Here is a 24,955-nt window from a genome sequence, read left to right on the forward strand (position 1 = left end):
GTGGTTACAAAGGTAAATTACAGAAGTTGTGTGAGGACTCAACGTTAGTATCAGATCTAGCTCAGATCTTAGTACTTGCTGTAAAACCAGTTCACCAGTAACAGACAAAATCCATGAAAACCACCCTCTTTGTGCATTGCTGTGTGGTTCCATATTCCTCAAAACCTTGCAACCTCACAGCTAAAGATCTAAGCCACAGACAGGAGGGAAAACACTTTTATTTAAGAGATAATTCATTCTGACAGTCATCAGATAAACTGTTTCCAAGCCAGTTTACAGATCAGCAATGGGTTTGTGTGGCCAGTATGGATACTTCTCCCTGTCCAGTCTGGTTTCAGGAAAAGCTTCATGCAAGTCTTCATAAGTCATCTGTTCAAATGGAATCATGCTTCTGAGCTTCTGAAGCTTGAAGTGAGAGCAGAGACAAATATGTTACAAATCACTCATCAGCAAGAAAGAGCAAAGCACGCACAGGAAAGAAAAAGAGTGTGCCAAGCAGGGTTAAAGAGAATATTCACAAAGCAACATCCATACTTACTTGCTGCTCATACTCAGCAATACGAGCTTTGGAAGCTTTCACATACTCCACAATGTTCTTGGTCTGCAAGAAAAAAGAGGGCATGGTGAATATAGTTATAATAAAGATGTCAATCTAGAGTGAACCTGCAACACCACCTTCAAAGCTCATGTTACAATTCTCTGTCATTACACAAGCGGACAAAATCTTGAACAAAATCCAAGCCCTTCCCAAAGCAAAAAATCTTTTGCTTAGCCAAAAGCCAGAGACATGCAAAGAAAGACCAGAGAGCCATACTCTCAGGCTGCTCTGCCTGTGCAGACGCCAGTACAGAACACACCTTCCCTCTCACCCCTTCCCATCTTCACAGGACTCAGAGACAAGTCTGGCATCCAGGAACATTTCAAACACTTACAGCTTCCTGCTCTTGGGCATCAATTTTGGCAGTTTGTGTATCCACTGGTTCAGGGACCTTCAGTGCACTGAACTGGAAAACAAAGAAAAATTTGAAACAGTTTGATTTACATAACCCTGCGTGTGAAAGGTGGTTCTCCCTAGCAGCAGGAGAGTGTTCCTTCCACTCTTCCTATGACACAACATGCTCACAAACGCATAGCTTAATGAGCTTTTAAAAAATGACCTCTGCATCTTGATTGCACATTTCTCAAGCAGCACCACTCACCTGTATGCTTAAAGTGAGCTATTACATATTGCATATCATCACCAGGACACGTTGTACTATGCATACTCATCACAGCATTGCACACAGCAAAGCACAGCACCACGAGGAAGTCTAACACCAAAGATGTATCCTATCATGGACAGATTTTCCTCAGAGTTCTATCTCTGAGGAAATAAATATAAGTCCATCTATCTTTTGGTTATTTTGGTCTTATAGCAGCCAATTTCCATGCTGCCAGTGACATTGTGTGACCTTCAGCAAATGCTTGGTCATTCTTTTTCAGTTCATTTCTAAATGGGATGACAACCCCACAGGCATCAAAGTTGGCTTTGCACATTCTTAGTCTGCAGACCTGCACTTATCATTTTCTACTATTCAGTAAATTAAAGAAATACACCAAATATTTGTTTCAGGAGAGGCACTACTCAAATTCGCTCCTACAGACTGAGTTTTCTTTCTTTCAGGTGAGTGACTGATCTGCAGGACATAAAACAAAGGAAGCTACTAGCCAAAACTGAAAACACCTTCATTCTGGTGCTTTCCACTAAAAGATATTCCCTGTTTAAGCCTCCATAGAGTAACAACATTCAGCTGACAAAGACACCGACCTTCTTCTGAAACTCATCCACCATGCCAGCTTTAGCAACAGCAGTCTTGTAGTGAGCCCAATCAATGGCAGGGGGTTTCTCAGGCAGTGCAGCCAACCTAAGGAGAGGAAGGACAGCGGTCACCACCAGTGCCAGTACAAACCTGATGCTATCACTTGCTCCCTCCTACTTTCAAGAGAGTTAACAGACCCTGCTGAGTTGAACAGAAAATATCTACTTATTAATAACTAGTGATGAACCAATTCTGTAAACTCCCTTACCCCTGAAACAGATTTTTCCCTATGGACAGACAAATTCAACCCGCAGCCCCTCCCACTTCATGCTACTGCACAACATCTCTAAGAGACAGCTTTATAAGAAACCACAGACAGCTTTCACACGTCAGAGGCAAGAGGCAATGCTAACTGTAATAGCAAGCATGCATCAAGCAGGAGATGCCAAAGCACCTGGAAGAACCATTGTCTGCATAGCATTTAACAGAGCAACGAGGTTTTCAAAGCATTTCATTTTTCTTAAATCCACCAAAGTGAAGCGCTTTCACAGAACTAGTTTTTTTCACATCGCAGCCGCAGTTTAACTGTGCGGAGGATTAAGCAAAGAAGATTCACTACAAGAAACCGCTACCGCCTGCCCTGAAGGCGACTGCCGTGCCGTCTCTCGGATCACCGTGGGAAACTACAACACAAGACAGCGGCCAGGAGCGCGGCTCCGCAAGAGGCTGCAGGCGGCACTCACCGGGCGGACAGCGCGTCGCTGCGGGTCTTCAGGGCGTTGAACATGGCGCGCTGGTTGGCGGGCACCCTCTCCGCGAAGGCCGCCCAGTCAATGGCCTTGACGGCAGTTCTGCGGGCCGCCATGACGCTGAGCTGCCGCGAGAGGAGAGCGGGTCACGGCAGGCAGAGCCCGGAACCGGCGCCCCCCGGAGTCCACGGAACTCGGGACTCCTTCTGGGCCCCCACGCCGCCTACCAAGGGGCGATGGATGGAAGTCAGCCAGCCTCCCGCTCGCCTCCCCTCCCCTCCCCTCCCCTCCCCTTCCCTTCCCTCTCCTCTCCTCTCCTCCGCTCACCCGCTCACCTTCACCGACCGCTACCGCAGTCCTCTGGCGCTGCCGAGCGACGCACCGGAAGTCCTGCCCCGTCGGCCAGTCAGAGCACAGCGCTAGCGGAAATGCGTCATGCAGCTCCGCGCACGGAAGTGCTTGGTGCGCCGGAAGCGGCGGCAGCGGGGATGGCGGCGTGGGGGCGCTGAGGGCGGTCACCATGGCGGAACTGGCAGCGGCGGAAGGGCCGCCGCGGGGCCGCACACCCAGTCCGGGCCCCGGGGGAGTGCCGGGACCGCCCAGCCCTCGCTCGGCCGCGCCGGGTTTCTCCGGCGCTATGCTGAGCCCGAGTCCTGCCGGTGCGGCCCGGCCGCCCTCCGCCTCCAAATGGGTGCGGCTGAACGTGGGCGGAACGTACTTCGTGAGCACCCGACAGACGCTGTGCCGGGAGCCCAAGTCCTTCTTGTGCCGCCTCTGCTGCCAGGACGGGCCCGAGCTCGGCTCCGACAAGGTGAGGCCCGGACCTCCCGCTCCCACCGGGCCCGGCCAGGGTCTACGGAGTCCCGGCACCACCCCGAGTCGTGCGTCCGTTGCTGCAGCCCCCGCCGCCTCCTCGTTCCTCCGGAGCGCCCCAGCGCCCTTCTGCTGCTACTGCACGCAGCAGGGAGAGAAACTTCCCCAGAAACAGAGATTTAAATGATGCGCCGCCCCCAGGATGTGTGTGGTTTTTCGTTGTATTTACTTCTGCTCTTAGAAAAGATCCCAGTTCAAGAGCTTTACTGGACATATAGCTCTGCAGTTGCTGTAGGTTGTTAACATACAGGTTTTACAAACAGTTATTATTACTGCAAGGTTTCTATAGTGTCTGTACAGCATTTTATATCTGCTTAAGTAGAATTTAAATCCAGGTTATGGCCATAGTAATGGTTACCAGTCTCAGCAAAGATAGGAGATGACATTTTGGAAGACCTCAGCATTTCATTGCTTTGGAGCAGGCTGCCTAGCAGGACCTGCCTTGCTTTAAAGTGATAGAAGGAAATGGCATGAAAAACAGCCACGCAGGCTTTATCAGCCCTTCCATGCTGCTTCAGGAAATGCTTTTCATTGTGGATTGCTGGTAATGTGATGATGTTGTATGCCCAGCTGCTGGAGACTGTTCAGAGACAGGACTGTTGCACTGCAATGGGCATTTCCAGTAATTCAAAGAAAGGGGGGGGGAAAAAAAAGTACTTTGAATTATCACATGCTGTTAATCAGAACTGGAAATCCAAATGTTCTTCCAGGTTTCTTATTTAAACTAGCATGGAAAACCAATTTAGGCAGAGCATGACTGCCAGCTTTTGTATTTTGTTATTGCAGTGAAGCAAAACTCCTGAGCCCTGCTCGTCTCTTCACTTATGCGAGCTTGTTTATGGAAGTACTGACTGGGAGACATCCGCCAGCGTTATGAGCTGCAGCATTTACAGCTGAGTTCAGATACTGAGAAAAATGCTGGCTGAAGCATAGAGTCACAGATACGCTTTTCACAAGCAAAGGAATCCAGATTCTCAAAGAAAAGCTGTTCAGTGTATAATTTAAAAGTGAAATGCCATGCCATTTAACTGTGCCTGCTTCATTTCTGTGCACGCTCAACAGGATGAGACAGGAGCGTATCTCATCGATAGAGATCCCACATATTTTGGTCCAATACTGAACTACCTCCGACATGGGAAGCTCATCATAAACAAGGAGCTCGCAGAAGAAGGTATGAGAAACACAGAAGAACTGCAAGCACTGTTTTATAGCACTTTTCGAACAGCATCTCTTCTCCCCAAACAGACAGCAGTTCTGAACAAGCAAGGAGCCTTGGTGACCTTCCCCTGAGCGAGGCTGCATGAATGATATTAGAGATTGTACCACGGGGTTTCTTAATCCTAGGGAAAGGGGAATAATCTTTCTTAAATGTTCTGTTAACCACAGAGGGAGGCAGCTTGTTTTCTTCCAGTCTGGGAGCGTGAGGTCAGAGGCACAGTCCGTTTAGCACCCAGGGCTTTTCTTACACGTGGGAAAGATTTGGAGTCAGTAGCAGGTATTGCACTCTTGTAGCTGAACTGTCTTTGTTCTGCTCTTTATAAAGTAACAGATTGCCTGCTTTTGATTCCTTCCTTAGGGGTACTGGAAGAAGCTGAGTTTTACAACATTGCGTCGCTTGTGCGGCTGGTGAAGGAGCGGATACGGGATAATGAGAACAGAACCTCTCAAGTAATGCACATGGGTTTTGCATACTGAAGTCAGTCATTTTCTGTAGCACAGTAGGAGGATGTGGCTATAGGTGCTTCCAGTAGAAGTTCTTTGGTTTGTTTCTAACAGTGACAATCAGTGTTCTTAGTTAAACCAAACCACAGCTGGGATAGATGATCCATTGTGGTTTCACAAGTACAGGCTACTGAGTCATCTTATTAATAGTGCAGGGAAAGACAATGAACAGTTAAAAGTGCTACAGACAAAGATAGGGAAACGAAACAGACTGTTTTGGGAGGTAAGGAATAGTTTAACTCTTCCTTCTCTGAACCACGTTCTGCCCTTTATATCAGTCTCTGCTGCTGAACTGATATCCAAATCCCAGTACGTTTGATTTAAAAAACAGTAAATGGCTTTAAAAGACAACAAAGTATTGCTTTCACTGGCACATAAGCACCTGGAAGGATTTTAAAAAGCATGCTAACTCCTTGTAGCAGTTTTAGAATCAACTGGATAGTCACGAGAATGAGACCTCAGGAAGCCCATATGGTTGAAACTTCCTCAAACAGCAAGCAGACAGAGCAGGAGGCCCTGTAAAAGGCTAATTAGTTTCCTAGCTTGATACTAGTACAACAGTTGCTAAACTCCTGCTCATTTTTATTCTCCATTCTTTAGGGACCTGTGAAGCATGTATACAGAGTCCTTCAGTGCCAAGAGGAAGAGCTCACACAGATGGTGTCCACCATGTCTGATGGGTGGAAATTTGAACAGGTACTAGAAAAAATGTACAGATGTGTCTGGTGCTTGTGTAAATACTTGCCTTACAAACACACTTTGGGAAAGACTGTGACACTGGAATATGGGAAGGGATGTGACCTGTTGGCACTTCAGGTCAGAACAGGTCTCTCTGAGCAGTTGTAGCAGAAAAGGCAATTGCAGGAATAAAGCAGAAGTCAAGATTTACCAATAGAGTCATCCTTACCTTGGCTGTCTTCTGTCACACAGCTAATCAGCATTGGATCTTCATATAACTATGGAAATGAAGACCAGGCAGAATTCCTCTGTGTTGTGTCTAGGGAACTCAACAATTCTACCAATGGCATTGTCAAAGAGCCCAGCGAGAAGGCAAAGGTGAGGCATCTCCTCAAATGCATTGTCTTGAATTCCCTTATGCAAAGAAAAAAAACACATCTTACATCAGGAGATCCACAATTTGCAGTATACCTACACACATATATATTTATTTTTTCTGTATACCAGCTTTCATATTTTCTCCAGTGTGCATGACCTTCCCTCTCTTAAAAGATTTTCTGGTTTACCATGCATTCAAATCAAGGGGGGAAAAAAAAGAGGAAAGACTTGGAAAAAAAGAGGATTTTGTGACTGAAGGATACTGTGGGAAGAAGACTGACATTGCTTTTCTCCTTCAGTCCATGCATTTTCCCCAGGACAGCAACAAAAGATGACATTTTTAACTCCTGGCAGGCAGCTAAAGCATTTCTAGAGAAGAGACTCTGTTTTAACCAGCCTGTCATTCGGTACGGTAGCATAGACGCCAACAGGCTACTCTCTCATTCCTTCTCTTGTTAGACTACCTTTCCTTCCTCTACAAAAGCCAAAGATTTGGATCATGAACTTTGGCTTCTAAACTTGCCTGAGTTATTTATAGAGGCTCTCTTCTTTTTCAGATTCTTCAAGAGCGAGGATCTCGGATGTAATTCAAGTGTCCACTCCTCTAGAACTCCCAGATGTCAAAAGGGCAATCTAGTTGGACAGAGCATGTCTCCACAATGCAAACTTGCCCCTGTACAGTAACCAAGCTAATGCAAAGCAAAGCCAAGCCTGTCCTGCCAGTTATGAGTAATTCTAGTCCTAACCAAAGGCTTTCCTTCTATTCTGGAGAACAAGAAAGGACAAAACTCTTCCAGGTGGATTTCAGTCCGTTCCACAAGTATTTGTTTTATTTTTTGGCCAGTGCTGTACTGAATTTTTCCAACAACAGCTGTGCTGGATTCCCAGTTGGATTCTTTGCAAAGGTTGCTTAGGTCCACACAGCCTTGTGGTCAGTCCTACCTTACACAGGCTGCCATGGGTGGAAAGGTGTGTTTGACCTGTGCCTATGTCTACAACCATCAGAACAGTGCAGAGATCTTGCAGTGCTCCCTCCTGATCAGCCAGTCCCCCACAGATCAGAACAGGGCTTTAAAAGAAGGAGCAAAGAAGCTACTTGTAAAAAACAGTTTTTTTCATTCTTGCTTTGTATTTGTTCCTTGTACAATTCCTAGGAGCTGAGCTTCGCTAATAAGGGGAGCGGAGTTACACGTGCATCTAACACAGGTCTTGCTGTTAGCACTATCATATATGGGCTCCTGGCGTTTTCCAAAGCCCATTTCTTCTCATGCATGCAAACAGACCTGTGTTCACCTAGAACAGTGACAGAGTAATGGTTCTGTCCTGTATACCTCTCTGTTGAAGAAGAATGGTGACATCTTCCCCTTCGACACCTTGCCATGACCATATATCTTAGCCTGGTGCAAAATCACAAGGTTAGGGACTTGTTCCAGCCAAGTTCAGCTTTGCCTTGTATCCAGCAGCATGGGCTCTGTCACCTGCCTTTTCACCAAGGGAGGACTGTGGGCAGAACTTCTTTTGTACTGTAGCAAGCAGGTAGGTTTGATTTTACCCACGGGACTTGTTACAGAGGAGATCCGCTATTTACATACAGTGATTTAACTGCACCTTCCCTCGTGTCCCCAACCTTTAAAGAGATCAGCTCAAATTACACAGGGGCATCAAGAGCTGGGGGTGTGGGGGGTGTGAAAAGTTGCCAAACTGTTGTAATATATTTTGTCCAATGTGTCAACTTCTGTGACTTTTTTTGAATGCCTTGGATAGATGTGCAAAATGTTCGTTTGTGCCTCTCTTGAACTCTAATCTTAGCCAAATTGCAGTCACTGTTTCCTCTATGTTAAGCTGTGCCATCCCTAACCAAGGGCATGTCCCTCCTAGTCTGGTAAATGAAATTTCTTAGGAATTTGCTGCTGTGCGTTTTTCTCCTTTCATCCCTGCTTTGTTCTTGTAGCCCACGTGTCCCGGCACTTAGTTTTTCTTGAGTCAAATCCCAAACTAATGCTACATGCAAAGCTTTGGAGATGTTGGAATTTGCAGACATGGATGAGCACAGAGCAGATGATTCTCAATAAGGTATCAGAAATTCCTCCCCTGGTTTGAGGAGTTTGGTTCTTTTACAGAAAAATTCAGCTACCTGTGGTCTCCTTATGGTGTTGAGATGGAAATAGGAAGGTCACCTGTTTTATCACTTATTGCTGGCAGGGCCTAAGGATAGCAAAATGTTACCAAAGGTCTGACAGCCAGTTCAGTAAACAAGGCGTACAGCAAAGGCACAGAGCAACACAGCTGCACTTGGCCTCTTGGTACATGCTCGTGCCTGTCCTTTTCCATCCTTTGCCAATGTTCCACGCTTTCACTGGAGGCTTTGCCTCATTCACAAGAATTGCCAGTTATCCATGCCAGCTCAGTCCTGGTAACAACAGACCACGCCAAATGTCTTTGAATTCACATTCTGTCAGTTACAGGCTGTTGAAACACAGCTGGCTTGCCATTGTGCTGAAGAACCCAGCTCTCCTCCTTCCCTCCATCTTCCCCATTTATAATGTAGTGAGATGGTATTGGTGTGATTAGACCATACAGCTTGGCTGGGCCTAAATAACACTGTGGTATTATAGATATCTCTCCTCTGCCAGTATCTTGTAGTCTCAGTCATTGTGCTCTCAGCTGAGAAATCAAGAAGAATCATCATAATGCAAGTTAACAGCCTGAAAAGCCCTCTAATTCTCATGTTCATTTATGTTCTCTGCCTTCCTTGGAGGAGGGAGTTTCTGGAAACTGGAAGGAAATACCAGACTGAAGGTGACAGGGACTGGGTGAGCTGCATCTGTCACATCAGCGCCAGCTGAACACCTCAAACTCACAGCAACACTAATGAGCTCACCTGAAGGGAGACATTTGGGGGTTGGACTCGATGATCTCTGGAGGTCCCTTCCAACCCCTACAATTCTGTGATTCTGTGATTCTGGCCAGTATAGTTCAACCAGGTAAAAGCAATACCTTGTTCCAAAATGCCATACATGGTGAAGCCCACGAGAGATTGCCTCACGCAAAAGCGATAGCATCACTCCCTGCTGAGCCACAGAGCAAAAAAAAAACCACCACAAAAAAACCCACCATCGTCTGCTGAGCAGAGCTGCTTTTTAACTCATCCATGTGAAAGACTATCAAGGCTGCACCTTGGATCTCCCCTCCACACTGCTCTCTGCAGCAAGGGCTTGTCAGTGTATTCGAGTCTCCTTGGCTTCGGTTGCACAGGCCTTCAGTTCAACAGAGCTGACATACAAAACCAGTCTGTTCCTGAATAGCCCTTATTGTTGAATGATACTTAGGACAAGGCACAAAGATCATGAAGATACAATCCCAGGGGAGGATTTCTTCTCCCCTGATAGTGCTAATGACCTGTACCCCAGACCAAGGGCCGCTCAGCATGATGTACCAGCTACATCTCTATTTGCTCAGCACAGGGCTTTTCCTTCTGTTACCTTTTACTCACTCACAATTATATCAAAACTAACAATGAAGATGAAATTTGCCCCATTGACTCTAAGGTAGTATGCTGTGAGAAGGGGGAGAGGTACTGGATATCCAAGAGTGTTTGTACCTCTTGGGAGAGTTCACCTCAAAGCATTAGTCCTGGGAATGGAAAGTGTGACATTTGGGTTTTGGTTTTTTTTAGGTTTTTCCAGTGGCCTGGTTGTTCTATTATGGCAAGACTGGAAATAACCTTTTACAGTGTCTTTGTTTCTGCATATTTTTAAATAGATTTTCTCAGGGGTGACTGAGTGGGCTGAGGCAGAGGGGGCAGTGAGATGGAGCAGACCCCAGCCCTGCAGCTGGGCTGTGGGCTCCTCCTTTGCCTGCAAATCCAGAGGTTTTGTACAGTTTGTCACCTGTCAGTGCCCTTTGCTACTGTTTCTCTTTGTTTATTAAATGTGTTTGAATAACAGTTGAGATGCTGCAATTAATTTGTTTTTCCAATAAAGATTCTGAAATGGGTTTGAAGCATATGAAGAGTGTCTGCAGCCTGTGCTTTCTCTGCATCCATTTGCAGCCTTTCCAACACAAATTCTACATTTTAAGGACCTGCATGTGGTTCTGATTCATTTGTGATGGCTCACCAAGAGGAAAAGTCTACTTAGATTTTGCAGTCCTTCTTGGTAACTTTCAGAGAAGGAAGGCAAATCTAAGCATTTTTCTGATTTTCTTACACATAAGAGAATGTGAGCTACATCTATTTTTTACCATTTCCACCAACAAGTAAGAATGCTAATACAAGCACCAAGTATGAGTAGTTTAAGGACAGGTTCTTTGGGCCAATTTTCATTTGCTAGCCACCTGTTTGGTTCAGCATGTGCAGCAGAAACATCCGGCATTTCCAACAGCATCGCCCCTCCCTGTACTACAAAGCCCCCCAAACAGCTGGAGAAGCTCAAACAGTTCTCCACTTTCCCACTGAAGGAAAAGGCGCAGCGATTCTTGCTGTCACCAAGACAAATGCAGAACAAATAAACTGCCATTTCTAAAGAGCTTCCCAGGTGTTCTGAGCAGACAACTGTCAGCTGAGATTTCTCCAGGCACGCAGCGTTGGCACTGAAACCTTGGGGGAGTATTTAAAATAGCCGATCTGTTACCTCCACCCTGAATGCCACAGCATTCCTCATGTTTGTGGTGTTAGCAGACCTGGAGATAAGTTGAGATTTAGTTCTTTTCCTGTTTATGGAACACTGCAGCTCATAAACGTGTGAAACAGAGGTGTTGTATGATTGGCGAACAGCAGGAGGCAAAGAGACAACATGTTGTCAAGATTTGGTGACGCCAGAATTTAGATAACAGCAATGATTCAGGCCTGACACAGGGAGGGGAAAGGAGGAGGAGGAAAGATGACTAAACAATGGGGAGACTTGGATGAACTTAGTCTTACTTTGAACCAGAATTTGCTGCTGCCCACTGCAGCTGCTCTGAGGCTGAGCTGTAAAGCAGCTGAGCAGGGAGGGCTGGCACATCCCCAAACAGGGTTTGGCCCCACAGCTGTGCAAGATGAGACACTCACCACATGGTGTCGTGCAAGGGGAGCATATGGGCATGGCAGCTGAAAGCAGGAATCACAGCTGATCCAACCACAGCTGAGCCACTCCAGTTGGTTCAGGACACCTACAAACCTTCATGGCCCACCCCTGTATCTCCATGCCAGACAGGACTGCAGCTTAGTTGAGGCATCTGTCAGCATCTAAATTTGTGGCCTAGGGCTCCAGTGGAGAGTGGAAACCACAGCTGCATTTCTCCTCTCTGCAAGTCCAAGAGATGACAGAGCTCTGCCCACAGCCATGAGTTCATCTTAGCACCCACACGCTGTCTTGGTTTTCACCTAACTGTGTGGCTCAGCCCACTGCTCACGCTCTCCTGCACTCTGGGCAAAGTCACATCTATTTCCAGATTGAAGGATCATAAATATTTGTAACCCAGACTGCTGACTTGTTTGGGAAATAAGCACCTTAGTCACATTCTTCCACCTAGATCTGGTTTTGAAATGGTCACTGAAGATTTAACCCAACTTTTATCCCAGCAAATGACCCCTGCAATACTTGATTCCTCCAGGGCTGGAGAAAGATATTGGTTTCTCCAAATCACAGCAAAGAAAAGTGCAATCGCCTACCAATCACCTCCAGGCACCAGGATAGCACCAATCCGCTGTGTGCATGACCAGAGAGTCAGGCTCTAAATGAGAAAAGCAGTCAAATGGGTCTCTTTAGAGCCGGGAAACACCTAATGAACAGTCACCCCCATCCTAACACTGCTAATAGTTTTCTCAAATTGGAATACAAGGGAACATGTGGGAAGTAAGAACGGAATGGCTGTATTTGCTAAACCAAGGGCTTTTGCCCATAAAACAAAGGGTGGAAATCACATTTTGCAATTTCTGCCCCCACATCCAGAAACACAACCCTAAGCACAGATTGACCTGCATTTCCCAGCAGGGTGAAGAATTCCAGTCCCTTTCCCAGGAATCACAATGGCAAACACTGCAATGCTTCTGGGTGTGGGCAGGAGGAGCAGGACCCGACAGGGGGGACGACGACAAAGCATCTGCCAAAAGCAGCATGGCCAAACCTTCATTCTTGCTAGCTGGAGCCTGAAAACCTTCAGGCTCGCTCAAAATCATGACCCATCAATTCTGGCCATTCACCCTCAACCTCTTATCCATCTTAACAGAATATTTCATCATAATGAGAAACTATTAACAGAAAAAGAGACAAAAATGACTAGCAATGAAGGTTCAAATCATCCCTACGCTGCAGCTGAGGCAAAAAGGAAAGGTGCTGGACCTGAGCTACACATAACCCAACATAAAGGAAAATAGGGACAGCGCTAGGAGGGCTGCAGCATACTAGGGCAAGAGGCATCCCTAAAAGAGAGCAACGCCTATTTACCATCATCCCAGAACAGGGCTGTTTCCCTGTCTGCAGCTACTGCACAGCTAACAGCAGTGGGATTTACACCTCATCCAAGCAGTCAGCCATTAACTCCCCATTAATAAGAGCGAGAGCCAAGGTGGCCAAGCACATCTTTCTCAGACTGGGCTCTGAAGCCATCCTTCTGGACACCAAACATCCTCAGCGCATGCAGGACAGCCACAGGCTGCATGGGGAGGAACGCAGCAGTCAGGAGGGCAAGTATGCAGGAGAACCACATGCAGTCACCCACCAGAGCAAGCTGTATCTTGCCAAATTCTTCTGAGCCAACGGAAGCTGTCAGCACCTGCACCACTGACACCACTCACTTCAATTCCCATTTCCCATCTCCAAGCCAAAGTCTTCAGTACTGGGTGAGAGTTATTTTTGGCCGCCCAAAACCAATATCCCACCTGGTACTCCACCTGTGTCTTGGTAATTGATGAGCTCAGGGTAGTCAGGCAGAGCTGAGAGCAAGCCAAGAGAATAGGGACAGTACTGGGACATCTGCCCAAAGGCTGTACTAGGCAAGGAGCCAGGCTTAAATGCAACTGGGAATCAAAATAGGTGGGGAGAATGTGGGGGAGGGGAGTCGAGTCGAGTCGAGTCGAGTCGAGTCGAGTCGAGTCAGATGAGGCTGCTCAGCCTAATTAGAAACTTATTGGTGCCAGCAAGGCTCTGATACCCTTTGCAGGGGGAGAAGGTGGGAGCAATGCTGTGACCTTGAGAAAGTCACCTGGCACAAAACACAGGATGAAAATGAACTTAAAAAGTCACTTACAGAGCTGTTTACCAAGAGAAGTGCTTGGCCTTCCTACCCCCAACAGACACAGAGTGACCCCCCCCCCCCCCCCACATTTTACCGCCTGGCTCCGTTTACAGTAAACATCTTGCCTCTGTGCACACAGCCTATTTTACATTCATAAACACATGCCCAGCTCACACCAGGCTGAGGTGGGGCAGCAGGAGGATGCTGCATGCCATGCAGCAGGGTGCAGAGTTAGTGTACTGTGAACTAGAGAACCTTTCTTCCTGCTGCCCTCCCTGTTCCCAACCATAGGTACCTTCTGGGCTCAGACCCTCCCCCGTACATGCTCCTGGGTTCTCTTCCTGCTGCTGTGACCCTATGAGAAGTTTGGGACAAGAATTGGGCTGCTCTTCCCTCCATAGGGATGCCCACAGCTGCCAGCTCTCACTGAGGCTGACATATAGATACTGTCGTCATCTGCAGGCTGAATGTAAAGCTCTTCTGAGGAGGGGAGCTGTGCAAATGCCTCGTGTGAATGCACACAGAGCCACCAGCAGCCCTGCTGTGCGCTCTCATCGCAGCAGCTGCAGTCCCCCATCACAACTGAGGGAAACAGCAGCACAGGAATGGGAAACATGCACTGTTCGAGCACTCCTGATGTGCTGCCATAAGGAACAGCTCCAGGCCTGCTGCGCTGCCCAAAGGAAATCCAGCAAAGGTTGAACTCAGCATCTTGATGGTCACTGCAGCAAAAGCAACATTCAGAGCTGAAAGAGAGAAACTGAAGAGAATAGGTGAAGCAGAGATTGAATCTACCTGGACACACAACCATTTCCAGCAACATCATGAACTGGGGCAGGCAGCACTGCTGACCAGTTCGGCTCCGACCAACACACAGTTTGCAGCAAGCATTCATGCATGTCTTGCTGCGAGCCCCAATCCAAATCCCAGTGCAATCAGTATGAGACAAGCATTCGAGCTTGTGAGAATCTGCCTCTGCTATGTGCTGGTCCTGGTCTCGACACAACTGAGGAACAGGCTGAGGACAACATGGCCGCAGCAGAGCATGCAGCAGTCTGCCACATTCACACTCGGGAAGGATTAAAAGCTGTTTTTGCAAAGCCATTCGGCAGGCATGGCCAGCTGAGCGCTGAACAAACCCACTCCCTTCACTCCGCACAGGCAGAAGGCGGTGAGGCACCACCTGGCAGCTGACTGCACATCCCGGAGCTGCTCACAGCCTGAGGCCTGGCTGATGCCGAAGGTTCGGAGGCCACAGGGATACACTGCCCTGCGGCCAGCGGCAGGCAAAAGCCATGGCAAGTGTGTGACCCCCAGCTCTACTCTCCCCAGTGAGCCTGAGCTGCAGAAATCTGCTGCTGGACACATTCAGATGTTGGACAGGGCGGCTGGGAACAGAGAGGAGCTGTGCTTCTGCCTTTTTTTGGGGGTTTGCTGTTGCCGGGGAGAGGTTTTAGGCTGTCATCCAGCAAATTCAAACCAGAGAGACAAGCACTTGAATTAGTTGCATTATCTGCACCCAGCTAAAGTGGACAAAGGATTAAAGTGTGCTGAGCACCCCCACCATGATTTGCATGTGAGAGCCCCTTCCCACGGGCCCCCTCTGCTTGCAGCCCTTTTTTCCCTGGCTGCAAGCCAGCCGGCACAGCAGCCCTGTTTACAGAATGATGCTGAGGGTAACGTTGCAAAAGAGTTCATCAGAGCTTTTGGGCACTGCTGAAGCAGAAGCACCCAGCACGCCACGATGAGCCACCCGCACTGTGCTTCAGCCCCTCACGTCGCCAGGCCTGGTCCAGCCCCAGGTATGGAACTGATTCTGAGCGTGTTGCCATGGCAAGCTTGAAATAATGAGCTAGAATGAGTTATTATTCATTCTTAAAGCTGCACACAACACTCAGTTGTAGCTATTGTTGTACGGGAGGGACATTAGTCTAGTGCTAAATAAATACTGTGCGGTGCAAACCTTACAGTGCTTTTCTTGAGCTTGTCCAGCTGCCAAAGATTTGTTTTGTGCCTTTATTCATGTGAAATACTCTTGTTGTTTCATGCTGCTGATCTCACAGCAAGCAAACTTGGGATCTCTCATCTTCAGACCTAGACAGAGATATAGCAGAAGTATATCTGAGATCACTGGATCCTAAATAATCAGTGACTTCTAAAATGTTTTTTCAACACTAGTGATTTGAACTGTATGCGCAGTGCAACAGTATGCTGCCACATACAAGCCTTACATGTTTCTATTTTTCTTGGCATTTGCAGAGTTTTTTGGTCACTCCTCTCAGTGTGAGGACTTGGTGACCTTAGCAATTGCCAGCAAGGGGACTCTGTATGCTGAAAGCAGGTGAAAGGGAAAATAAGGGTGGAACTGGGTAAGGCCAGTTCATACCTCAAAGGAGGTGTGGTCCTGTCCTGTACCTGGCTGCGCTCACTGTCTTGTGCAATATAAAAGGGGAAGGCAGTCATTTCTCGAGCAATCTTCCAGGATCCTGTAGAGAGAAGGGGAGTCCTGGAAGAAATGCAGTGCAAGAAGTCCAGAGTGTGCACTGCCAAGGGCCTGGGACACGCTGGTGCCTCTGAGCCCAGGGAATACCCACAGCCCTTGTCTCCGTAGGTCCGTTTCCTGGACTGAGGGCTGCATGGTAGCTGCACTCCCTTCCCCAGCAGGCTGCCTGCGAGTAGAAAGAAGCCATGGCCCAAGGAGGAGCAGCAGCACGAGGAACTGCCAAAGTCCAGGACCGGGGATGGGCATGGATGGTCCTGGTGGCCTCAGTGGTGCTGCAGGGGCTGACGCTGGGCTTCCCCTCCTGCATCGGCATCTTCTTCACTGACCTCCAGCATGAGTTCCAGGCCACCAACAGTGAGACATCGTGGTTCCCCTCCATCATGGTTGCTGTGCTGCACGCAGGCGGTAAGTAGAGGCTGTAGGGATGCCCTCCGCTGCTTCCTGTGGCTCCAGCGTGGACACAGGGCTTTAGGAGGGTACTCAGCATTTCTCTGAAGAGGAAGGGACAGGGAGGTCTGGGGCAGGTTGCTCAGCAGTGAAAGGCACCTCCCAGCGATTTCCATGCCCACAGAGCCCAGCACCAAGTGTCTGCAGATACCAAGTTCCCATCCACCACTCTAACGGATAAGTAAAATGAGGAAGGTGAATCTCTTTCTCAGCCCAGCTTCTTCAGAACAATGAGAACTTAATTATTTTTCACAGTTATTTTTAAATAAGCTGGCAAGTAGGGCTGGATCTTGGGTACTTTCTTCATGCCCTTCCACATGCCAGTTCTGCTCCCCCAGGCTACCAGCTGAGGCTCAGGGCTGAAAGTAGCTCCTTGGGCAGTGGCACAGCGTGCAGCAGCAGGTATCGCACAACTGGTTTAATGCAGAACTTGGGCCAGGTAGCACCCTGCAGCTGAAGGGGGTGGATGGAGGGTGCTGCTTTGTGGACAAGGAGTGAATCACCCAGGAGCACTAAGCACTATTTCTTCCCTACAGAAAATGTGGGAGTTGCACAGGGGAGGGCATCTAGAGCTCCTATTCCTGCATAGGAAAGTAAAACACACCCAGCAGCTCGAGAGCTTCTCAGTAAATGGTTCATGTTGCTGCTGGCCCCTCCTCATACACCCACCATGCTTGTGTGATATACAGTCCATCTGAACTCCATCCAGCAAAGTGTATAATGACTCCCGTATACCTGAGCTGCTCCCTTAGTTCACACCTGCCCTCTTCCAATATTGCTGAAAGGTGACGCAGCAGTATGAGGGGAAAAAAAAGCAGAGCCCTGAGTCACACTGACGTGATGGCTGCAGCACATTAAGTTTCACTGTGCAATACTTGGCTGAGAGCTGGACACGGGGGAAAAAGAGTTTGCACCTTAGTGGAAGCAGGTAGTCCCAGAGTTGCAAGGCACAGAGGGAAAGACCTCAGGCAAAGCAGCTACAGAAGGAATCGACACTGAAGTTCAACAGAAACAGAGCGGTGCCATGGCTGTTTGACTTGAGAAGCTGCTGGGCATGACCTATGGTCTGGTTGCTGTAGGAACCAGGAAAAGAACAGGAGCCAGTGGCTCTGGGAATGGTCTGAAAAGCAGCTCGGTCCCAGCATGCCTAGGAAAGACAAGTCTGGCAGCCTCTGTGAGGACATATCAATTCTATCTTCAATAATGAAGTAATTGTTTTGTGGGAGGCTGGGACCACAGTGAAAGTTAATGTAAAGACAGCCAATATAGATCCAAAAGGGATTCATTACACAAGGAAAGAATAGCCTCATGGTGATCACAAGCACTAACAGAATTTGTAAGGCCACTGCAACTCTCCAGACTCACGCAAGTTCAAATGCAGCAGTTTTGCTGGAACAGAATGCAGTCACTAGTTTGCTGAGCCCGATGAATACTTCTTCAAAGGCCAGTTGAAGTCCAAGGTGAAAATCTCCCAAGCAGATCAAAATGCACACAGTTACAGTCCTAATGTTAAGAACGTTCAGCTGCTTGCTTGATTATGCAGATTTTATTTCAAACCAAAACTTTTCCACAGGTTATTTTCCCCATGCTGATTCCTAACTCTGAAGCTTGCAGACTTTCTGAATTTACTTACATAATTTTAAGTGTTAAGAAGAGGAAAAAAATTAGTAAGCCTTGAAAATAATGCAGATCCTGGCAGAAACACAAAATGAAGCTGCCATTAAAGCCTCCTCTATCAGAACATGCAGAGAGAAATGTTTTCCATTGGCAGCCTGCAGGTCTGAACTAACATCATCCTCTCCCAAAATCTATGGCATTAGCAACCTTGTAATTTACCCCACTCTCACAGAACTCACCAACAAACAGCCTGTGAAAATGAATGAATCAACTAACTTTACTCACACACCTCCATGTCTATTTGTCGATTGGTTTTGCTGATGAAATAGCATAACTCCTACTTAGAAAAGCCTGCAAGCAACATGAGCACAATGCCCACATTTCTTCTCCACCAGGAAGACCCAGGTCTTGTGGTGTTGGAGAAAGAGCAGGGATGTGCACAGCCTGCAAAGAGGCTTGGGTCCTCATGGTTACCCACGCTGGCCAGGTATGCTAAAACAGACATCTGGAAAGAGCTGAACTGACAACAGCGTTGTACTGTTTTCATGGAGACAACTTTCAGGTCAGCTCCATAAGCTGGAGCATGGATGCCACAGCCTGAAGCTTAGACTGATTCCAATGCAAACATGCATACACCTCCATAGACATTTTCAAATTATCCCCCTCAAGGACAATCCCTGTTTTTCTCCTGTTCTTGATCTGTTCCAGAGTCAACCTGCTCTCCTGCAGAGAATTTCACCTATGCAGAAGACACCAAGGACAATTTAGAATCTTTTGTAGCTGAATATTTGAAAAACACAGTGAAAGAGTAGTAGAAATATGCAAGCAGAAATAACACTTTGTTCAGTATCTCTTACTCAGGGGCATGGAAATTCAAGTCCTATCCTTTTCCAAATCGTTTGTAGAACTGATACAACATGAGAACAGAATTACACTTCCATTTCCAGGATTATTAGCTACTATCAATCACAGGGAAGCTTAGGAATCCTATTTCATGGCCAAAACACAAGCAGACCACAGGTGCACTCCCTTCTGCGGACAAGCTGACCAAGCTCTTCGGAGGATCAGGGAGTGCATTTTCTACTTCTGTTTCCTTCCTTAAATTTTGCTGCTGGGACAATCCGCAGGCTCTCTAACCTAAATCGTTTGATAACTGCAGCATTCTGGCACCCACAGAACAATTCTGTTCTCCCTCACTGCTTCCTTTTTATTTTATTTCTCTTCTCCCAGGGCCTCTGTGCAGCATCCTTGTGAAGCGCTTTGGCTGCAGGTTTGCTGTCATGGTGGGAGGGCTGCTCAGCAGCGTGGGCATGGTGTCCAGCTCCTTCTGCAAGTCCCTCAGCCAGCTTTACCTAACAGCTGGCTTCATCGCTGGTAAGTACAAGGAACAGCAGCGAAATCCAGCTGCTGTGCTGGGAAGTGGTAGAAGTCTGGACTGAGCACTCATGCTTTTCACTTAGCTGTGAAATAAATCAAAGCCCCACAGCTCATTGAGAATTGCATGCTGGATAGGCTTGCCCTTCACACCCCTTTAACACACATCTCACCCAGTCAGCTCATTTAAAGTACTTCTCCCTGGAAAAGGCTACAGGTCTCTAAGGGTGACAGAGAGAGCAAAAATGTCTGTTCTCCTTAGGAGCTTCACAACCTTTTGCCTTTGAAGAGGGGACTTTTTCCCACCTCGAAGTGCAATGTTGGGATAACATCCTTCACAAATATCCTGGGCATGGACTTCACCACTCCCAGTCTGGGGAGATGTGAGTTATCTTTCTCTGACCAAATACTATGTTGGTTTTGAACAGAAGTAACAGATGGGAACTTTTCCTTTCCAAATATTTCTCCTAGGTAATTGTTTTTCAATCCATGCTATTTTTCTAACAAAGAGAAATTGATTTGTGAAGCCAGATCATTTTGGGACCAAACCTGTTGACTCTTGCAAGCTAAGGTCTGTGTGCAGCACAGAGATAAACAATAATTAACTCCCTGAAACCTGGTGAAAACGTCAGGAAAGCAACTCTGCCTGCTGAATGCAGTATAAAGCCAAATCCTTGTCATTTTTCCCAAGAACAACTCTGGAACAATTATGGGCATGGCAGCGTGGCTCAAACATCAGCTTAGAGCAGTGTATTCAGTACTCCTGAGAACATAGGGAATCTAAAGTATACACAACATCCTTCTTCACCCCTCATTTGGGATTACTGATCATTAATCACTGGGGGCTGTGAAGAAGTCATCTGTGGGTACACCAGAGTTTTGGGCTTTTTTAATCTTGTAAGACACTACAGAGAGATCATGTGCTGCTATTTTCTCTTTCATTCTTATCTTTAGGTCTGGGGTCATGCTTCAGCTTCCAGGCAGGAGTGACTGCACTCGGCTCCTACTTTGTGCGGTGGCAAACGCTGGCCAATGCCATGGCGTCCACCGGTGTCTCTATTGGTTTCACACTGTGGCCGCTTCTTTCTCAATACCTGCTAGATGAGATGGGCTGGAGAGATACTTTTCTTATCTTTGGAGGAATCCTGTTGAACTGTTGTGTTTGTGGAGCTATTATGAGACCAGTGAAGTTTGCACTGGGATCACTACTGCAGTTTTCCAGTACAGGAGAGGAGCCAGGGAGAAGAGCAGAAGACGCTCAGCTGTCCAACAGAGCACCTTCTCACCTAAAGCTCCAGGAACAAACCAGAAAGATCACATGTTTCCAGGTGCTGCAGAACTACCTGGCTCTTGATATCTTCTGTCAAAACAAAAGGTACCAGATTTACACGATTGGAGTGACATGGATGATGACGGGGTTTGCGTTACCCCATGTCTACCTCGTACCTTATGCCATCCAGAATGGGTTGGAGGAACACAGGGCAGCCCTCCTCATCTCCATTATTGGATTCATCAACATCTTCATGCGCCCTCTGACAGGGCTGCTCTCAGGACTAACAATCTTCACAGGGAGACGCATCTACCTGTACAGCCTGGCCGTGCTCCTGTATGGGCTGGGCAATTTCATTTGCGTCATCTCAGCTGAATTCAGCATGCTCATCTTCTACTGCGTCATCTTCAGTATAGCCATGAGTGGCATTGGAGCCCTCACATTCCAGGTGCTGATGGATGTGGTGGAGATGGACAGGTTCTCAAGCGCTCTAGGGCTCTTCACCATCCTGGAGAGTATCACTGTTCTCATTGGACCCCCTCTGACAGGTGAGAAAACCTATTAAAGCAGATTGGAGAAAAACAAGGTTCTTAGACGCTGATGATAAGTATTTGGGAGCACATTGAAGAGGAATGAATGAGTTTCCAGATCCATGCAGGCAGCTGATTATGCAGAGGGAGCAATACAAAAGGAAGACTCAGAAAGGAATGCCCTTCTCACAGCCAAACAAGGATAATTTCTGTAGCTGCCTAAGTGTCTCTGAAGCAACAGCAGACAGTGAAAAAGCTGCACATTTGGCAGGCAGCTTCGATAGGCATGCAGTGATGAGAACTTGTTTCCTTTGAATGGCAGAGCACAGAGAGGAATTACAGTAGTAGGATCGTGCTGTCATAAAATTCTCACTGCTTTCCTAGCACTGATCTATGAAGTCTCAAGAAATTCCAAACATCCATACATCTACTGTCATCAGAGGTATTACCAGCTCTACGTAACTGAAGAGTAAAAGTAAAGTAATAGTAAAAGCCTCTTCTACTTACTGTTATTCCTGGTTCTGGAGTGCATTCATTTTTCTCTAGAGGCAAGAAAGGAAACTAGTTATGCCCTCAAATCTAATAAATTACTCACAGATTTCACAGTTCACTCCAAAAGCCACTGAATAACCTGGCTAAGTACCTGCTCCTGCAGTATAGCAACAAATTCAAAAGACTGACAGACAAAATACAAACCCGAGTGTGAATCCTCTGCTGGTTTTAGCTCTCTTCTCCAGGCACTGAATTGTATCTCATCCAGTGGGAAAGCAACTATCTGTTCTATGAATGGGACTACATGCACTGTATGTCATGTCATTCCCAGGCAAAACGTGTTAGTTGCTTTTCTCAAAGTGCAGAAAAGGTCTGGGATGTCTCTGATAGGAGAGGCAGATGGGCAAAACTGAGAGCTGGGGCTCTTCAGCCTGGAGAAGATAAGGCTCTGAGGAGACCTTATAGCAGCCTTCCAACACGGAAGGGCCTACGGGAAAGCTGGGGAGGGACTTTTTATAAGTGCATATAGTGACAGGATGAGGGAAAATGGTTTTAAACTGGAGTAGGGTAGATTTAGACTAGATATCAGGAAGAAATACTTTACTGTGAGGGTGGTGAGACACGGGAACAGGTTGCCCAGTGAAGCTGTGGATGCGCCCTCCCTGGAAGCATTCAAGGCCAGGCTGGATGGGGCTGTGAGCAACCTGGTAGAGGGAGGTGTCGCTGCCTGCAGCAGGGAGTTGGAACTAGGTGATCTTGAAGGTCCCTTCCAACCCAAACCATTCTATGAAAACAAAGTACAGCAAGATTAGCTCACTTTCTTGTTGGAGATAGAAAATACATTGAAGAATTACACTGATATTTCCATATATAAATAAGCAACCTGTTGAGGAGGCATCATACATTTTACCCGAATAGCTTTTGCCTTTCCTCCTCCAGTGTTAGTGTTAAAATACCCACTTGACATATAATTCTTCTAAATGTTTTGCGTTGAGGCTCTCAAAGTTAGTTATAATGCCCACTGTGCTGTGAATTTTCCTCACACTATTACAAGTTTTCAGTATAGAGACTCAAACATGTCAGTCTTGGAAAGATTTCCTTATTTATTTGTTCTGATTTCTGACCTGGGTTGTACTAAGGTCACTCATTCCAAAACCCAGAAAGTGGCAGTGACACAGAGGTCCTCTGATGAGTAAAAAAATCAATCAGTACATGGGGAAAAAGTTACAATTTCCTTTCTTTCCTGATTTCTCTGTGTACTGGAAAATACTTTTCACAGAAACAGAAACACCGCCTGAGAAATGACTACAAACAAGCTCTAGAATCTGGAGAACAGATCTTAACTCATTTATGAATGCTTATCTTTTGTACAGGGCATTTTCCTGGATTGGTCAGATTTATCATTTCTATAAATGTCATTACAGTTGCCTTTACCACGTATCCTCTTTTTAACTAAGCTGTGGTTTCCATTTCAGGTCTCCTGGTGGATGCAACCCATGATTTCCGCTATGTCTTCTACACCTCAAGTTTCTTCCTGATATCAGCTTCATTATTCATGGCGCTCAGCTTCTATGCTCTGGAAAAAAATAACAGATTGAAAGACACCTCAAAAGTACCTCCAGAGAAGTCTGCCATATACAGTGAAACGCCAAATGAATCACAGTCTGAAAGTCAACCCACTCTAGCAGTTGTGCACGTCACAAGCATATGAGAATAAATAACAATTATGCTGCTGTACAAAGCCTCACGAGACCCAGCCCTGATGGCAGATGAGAAAACAAGTGTCTGCATCCCACAGCCGTCACCCGTCCTCCCTGCACATCCGTTCAGTGGGGCTGTGTCAGACTCCACGCGAGCAACGCAGACCTGAGCCCAACAGGCAGTGCCAGCCAAAGGACAGACAGAACTGTGCTGTCCTAAAGCAGGCCACAGGACAACAACATCCATGGCAACCAGCTCTGAGAAATAAAACTAATGTTGATTCAATTGATTTAAGTTGGTACCTTTCTGAAGTCACTGGAATTTCATATGCATACTTCTCTCGCTAGCACTGGTAAATAATTACTGATGGCTATGCACAATGGTAGTTCTTGCATAAGTATTACTCACCTACTCTGAACATGCAGTTTTGGTGCAGACTTATATGAACTTTCCTGGTAGCCTCCCAAGGTTGAGGAAGGGGAAAGAAGACAAACAGTTTTGACTGGAAGCGTGTTATTATTTTCCACATCTCTAAACACAATACGGGGGCTGCCAAATGAGTCACACAACTCAGGCAGGAACCTACAAAGATCAAATATTTTTTCCTATGAGGTATATATGAGTTCTTCACGCCAAGTACATTTTCAAAGCTCCAAAAGTTCCACACCAGAGCAACAAAATCAAAAGGACTGAAACCTTACAGTGTCTGCTTCGTATAATTAGTAGTATCTCAAGTGCTTCCTGATGTATCATAAAAAGAGATTAATGGCTTCTACAAATACATCTCTTTCCATCATTAACTGGGATCAATTCTATTTTTTTAGGGTGGGGGGAGTGCGAAACAACACAGGAGAGCAACATATAATGAAGGTAAACAGCCGTATATAGGGCAAATTCAACACCACTGGAGTTCTCCCTTGTGGAAATGAATTCAGTTCTTTAGTCTCAGACTCACATCATCTCATTATCGACAATTTCGCTCAACCATAACTTAAAAAGAAATCTGAGGGGAAAAAATACAGTAGGAAACATTGGTGTTAACTCTCACATCCATGCAGTCTCTTGGCTATGAGAGGCTTTTCCCAACACACTCCTAGGAGTTACATTTGTCAGCAATAAAACGAGAGTTGCATCAGCCTCTGAACTCCCTCTGTTGAGCTGCGAACTGTATTTCCTATCCCACGTGCTCTGAGCAGATATCTCACAAAGTACTGCAGCTGAAGATTGCTCAACATTCTAGAACATCCAAAAGATGGAACTGCAATATGTCAGTGAAATGGAAGAAGTAATAGCTTTCAACTCTGCAAGCGAAAGCAGTTCCAAAGCAATTTTAGTACTTAATCTTGAGAACCACTGCATCAAATTCTTAGCAGTAAAACCACAGTTTCCACTTGCTGTTTTTCCAGGGAAAAGGTGGGGTTTCCTCCTTTCATCAAAACAAACCAATGCAGAGGGATTGAGTCTCATACCTCTTCTAGTCATTACAAATAAAACAGCTAAGCAGTTCAACATACTGACACTTTTCCTTTATGTAATTCTTAAATTTGAAATTCTGTTCACTCCTTTTCATTCCCTTTCCATTTCCTTCCAGAAATGGGGCATTA

General features: G+C 46.6%; 3 protein-coding genes across 6 annotated transcripts; 2 read left to right on the forward strand and 1 right to left on the reverse strand.

The window, feature by feature from the left end:
• Positions 1 to 200: 200 nt before the first annotated feature.
• ATP5PD (ATP synthase peripheral stalk subunit d) lies at positions 201 to 2,982 on the reverse strand. 2 transcript variants are annotated; one of them, XM_048965138.1, is made up of 6 exons: positions 2,884 to 2,982; positions 2,543 to 2,673; positions 1,808 to 1,904; positions 933 to 1,004; positions 539 to 601; positions 201 to 405 (listed from the first exon to the last, which is right to left on the reverse strand). In XM_048965138.1, the coding sequence occupies exons 2-6, from the start codon at positions 2,662 to 2,664 to the stop codon at positions 274 to 276; spliced, it is 486 nt and encodes a 161-aa protein (XP_048821095.1). In that variant the 5' UTR covers positions 2,665 to 2,673; positions 2,884 to 2,982; the 3' UTR covers positions 201 to 273. The 2 variants fall into 2 exon arrangements, with proteins under 2 accessions (XP_048821095.1, XP_048821094.1); XM_048965137.1 differs by having other exon boundaries at positions 2,876 to 2,962.
• A 3-nt stretch (positions 2,983 to 2,985) lies between these two features.
• KCTD2 (potassium channel tetramerization domain containing 2) lies at positions 2,986 to 8,106 on the forward strand. Its single transcript, XM_048965136.1, has 6 exons — positions 2,986 to 3,359; positions 4,484 to 4,592; positions 4,998 to 5,089; positions 5,744 to 5,839; positions 6,074 to 6,199; positions 6,757 to 8,106. Exons 1-6 carry the CDS (start codon positions 3,069 to 3,071, stop codon positions 6,784 to 6,786), a joined length of 744 nt encoding a protein of 247 aa, XP_048821093.1. The 5' UTR covers positions 2,986 to 3,068; the 3' UTR covers positions 6,787 to 8,106.
• A 7,002-nt stretch (positions 8,107 to 15,108) lies between these two features.
• Positions 15,109 to 24,754, forward strand: SLC16A5 (solute carrier family 16 member 5). Of its 3 annotated transcripts, none has more exons than XM_048965406.1 (5): positions 15,109 to 15,219; positions 16,082 to 16,325; positions 19,215 to 19,358; positions 20,313 to 21,176; positions 23,126 to 24,754. In XM_048965406.1, exons 2-5 carry the CDS (start codon positions 16,106 to 16,108, stop codon positions 23,359 to 23,361), a joined length of 1,464 nt encoding a protein of 487 aa, XP_048821363.1. In that variant the 5' UTR covers positions 15,109 to 15,219; positions 16,082 to 16,105; the 3' UTR covers positions 23,362 to 24,754. The 3 variants fall into 3 exon arrangements, with proteins under 3 accessions (XP_048821363.1, XP_048821362.1, XP_048821364.1); XM_048965405.1 differs by having other exon boundaries at positions 15,116 to 15,219; positions 16,029 to 16,325; XM_048965407.1 differs by having other exon boundaries at positions 15,121 to 15,219; positions 16,079 to 16,325.
• The last annotated feature ends 201 nt before the right edge of the window (positions 24,755 to 24,955 follow it).

The sequence above is a fragment of the Lagopus muta genome, chromosome 18 (assembly GCF_023343835.1).
Source record: "Lagopus muta isolate bLagMut1 chromosome 18, bLagMut1 primary, whole genome shotgun sequence".
Taxonomy (NCBI): domain Eukaryota; kingdom Metazoa; phylum Chordata; class Aves; order Galliformes; family Phasianidae; genus Lagopus; species Lagopus muta.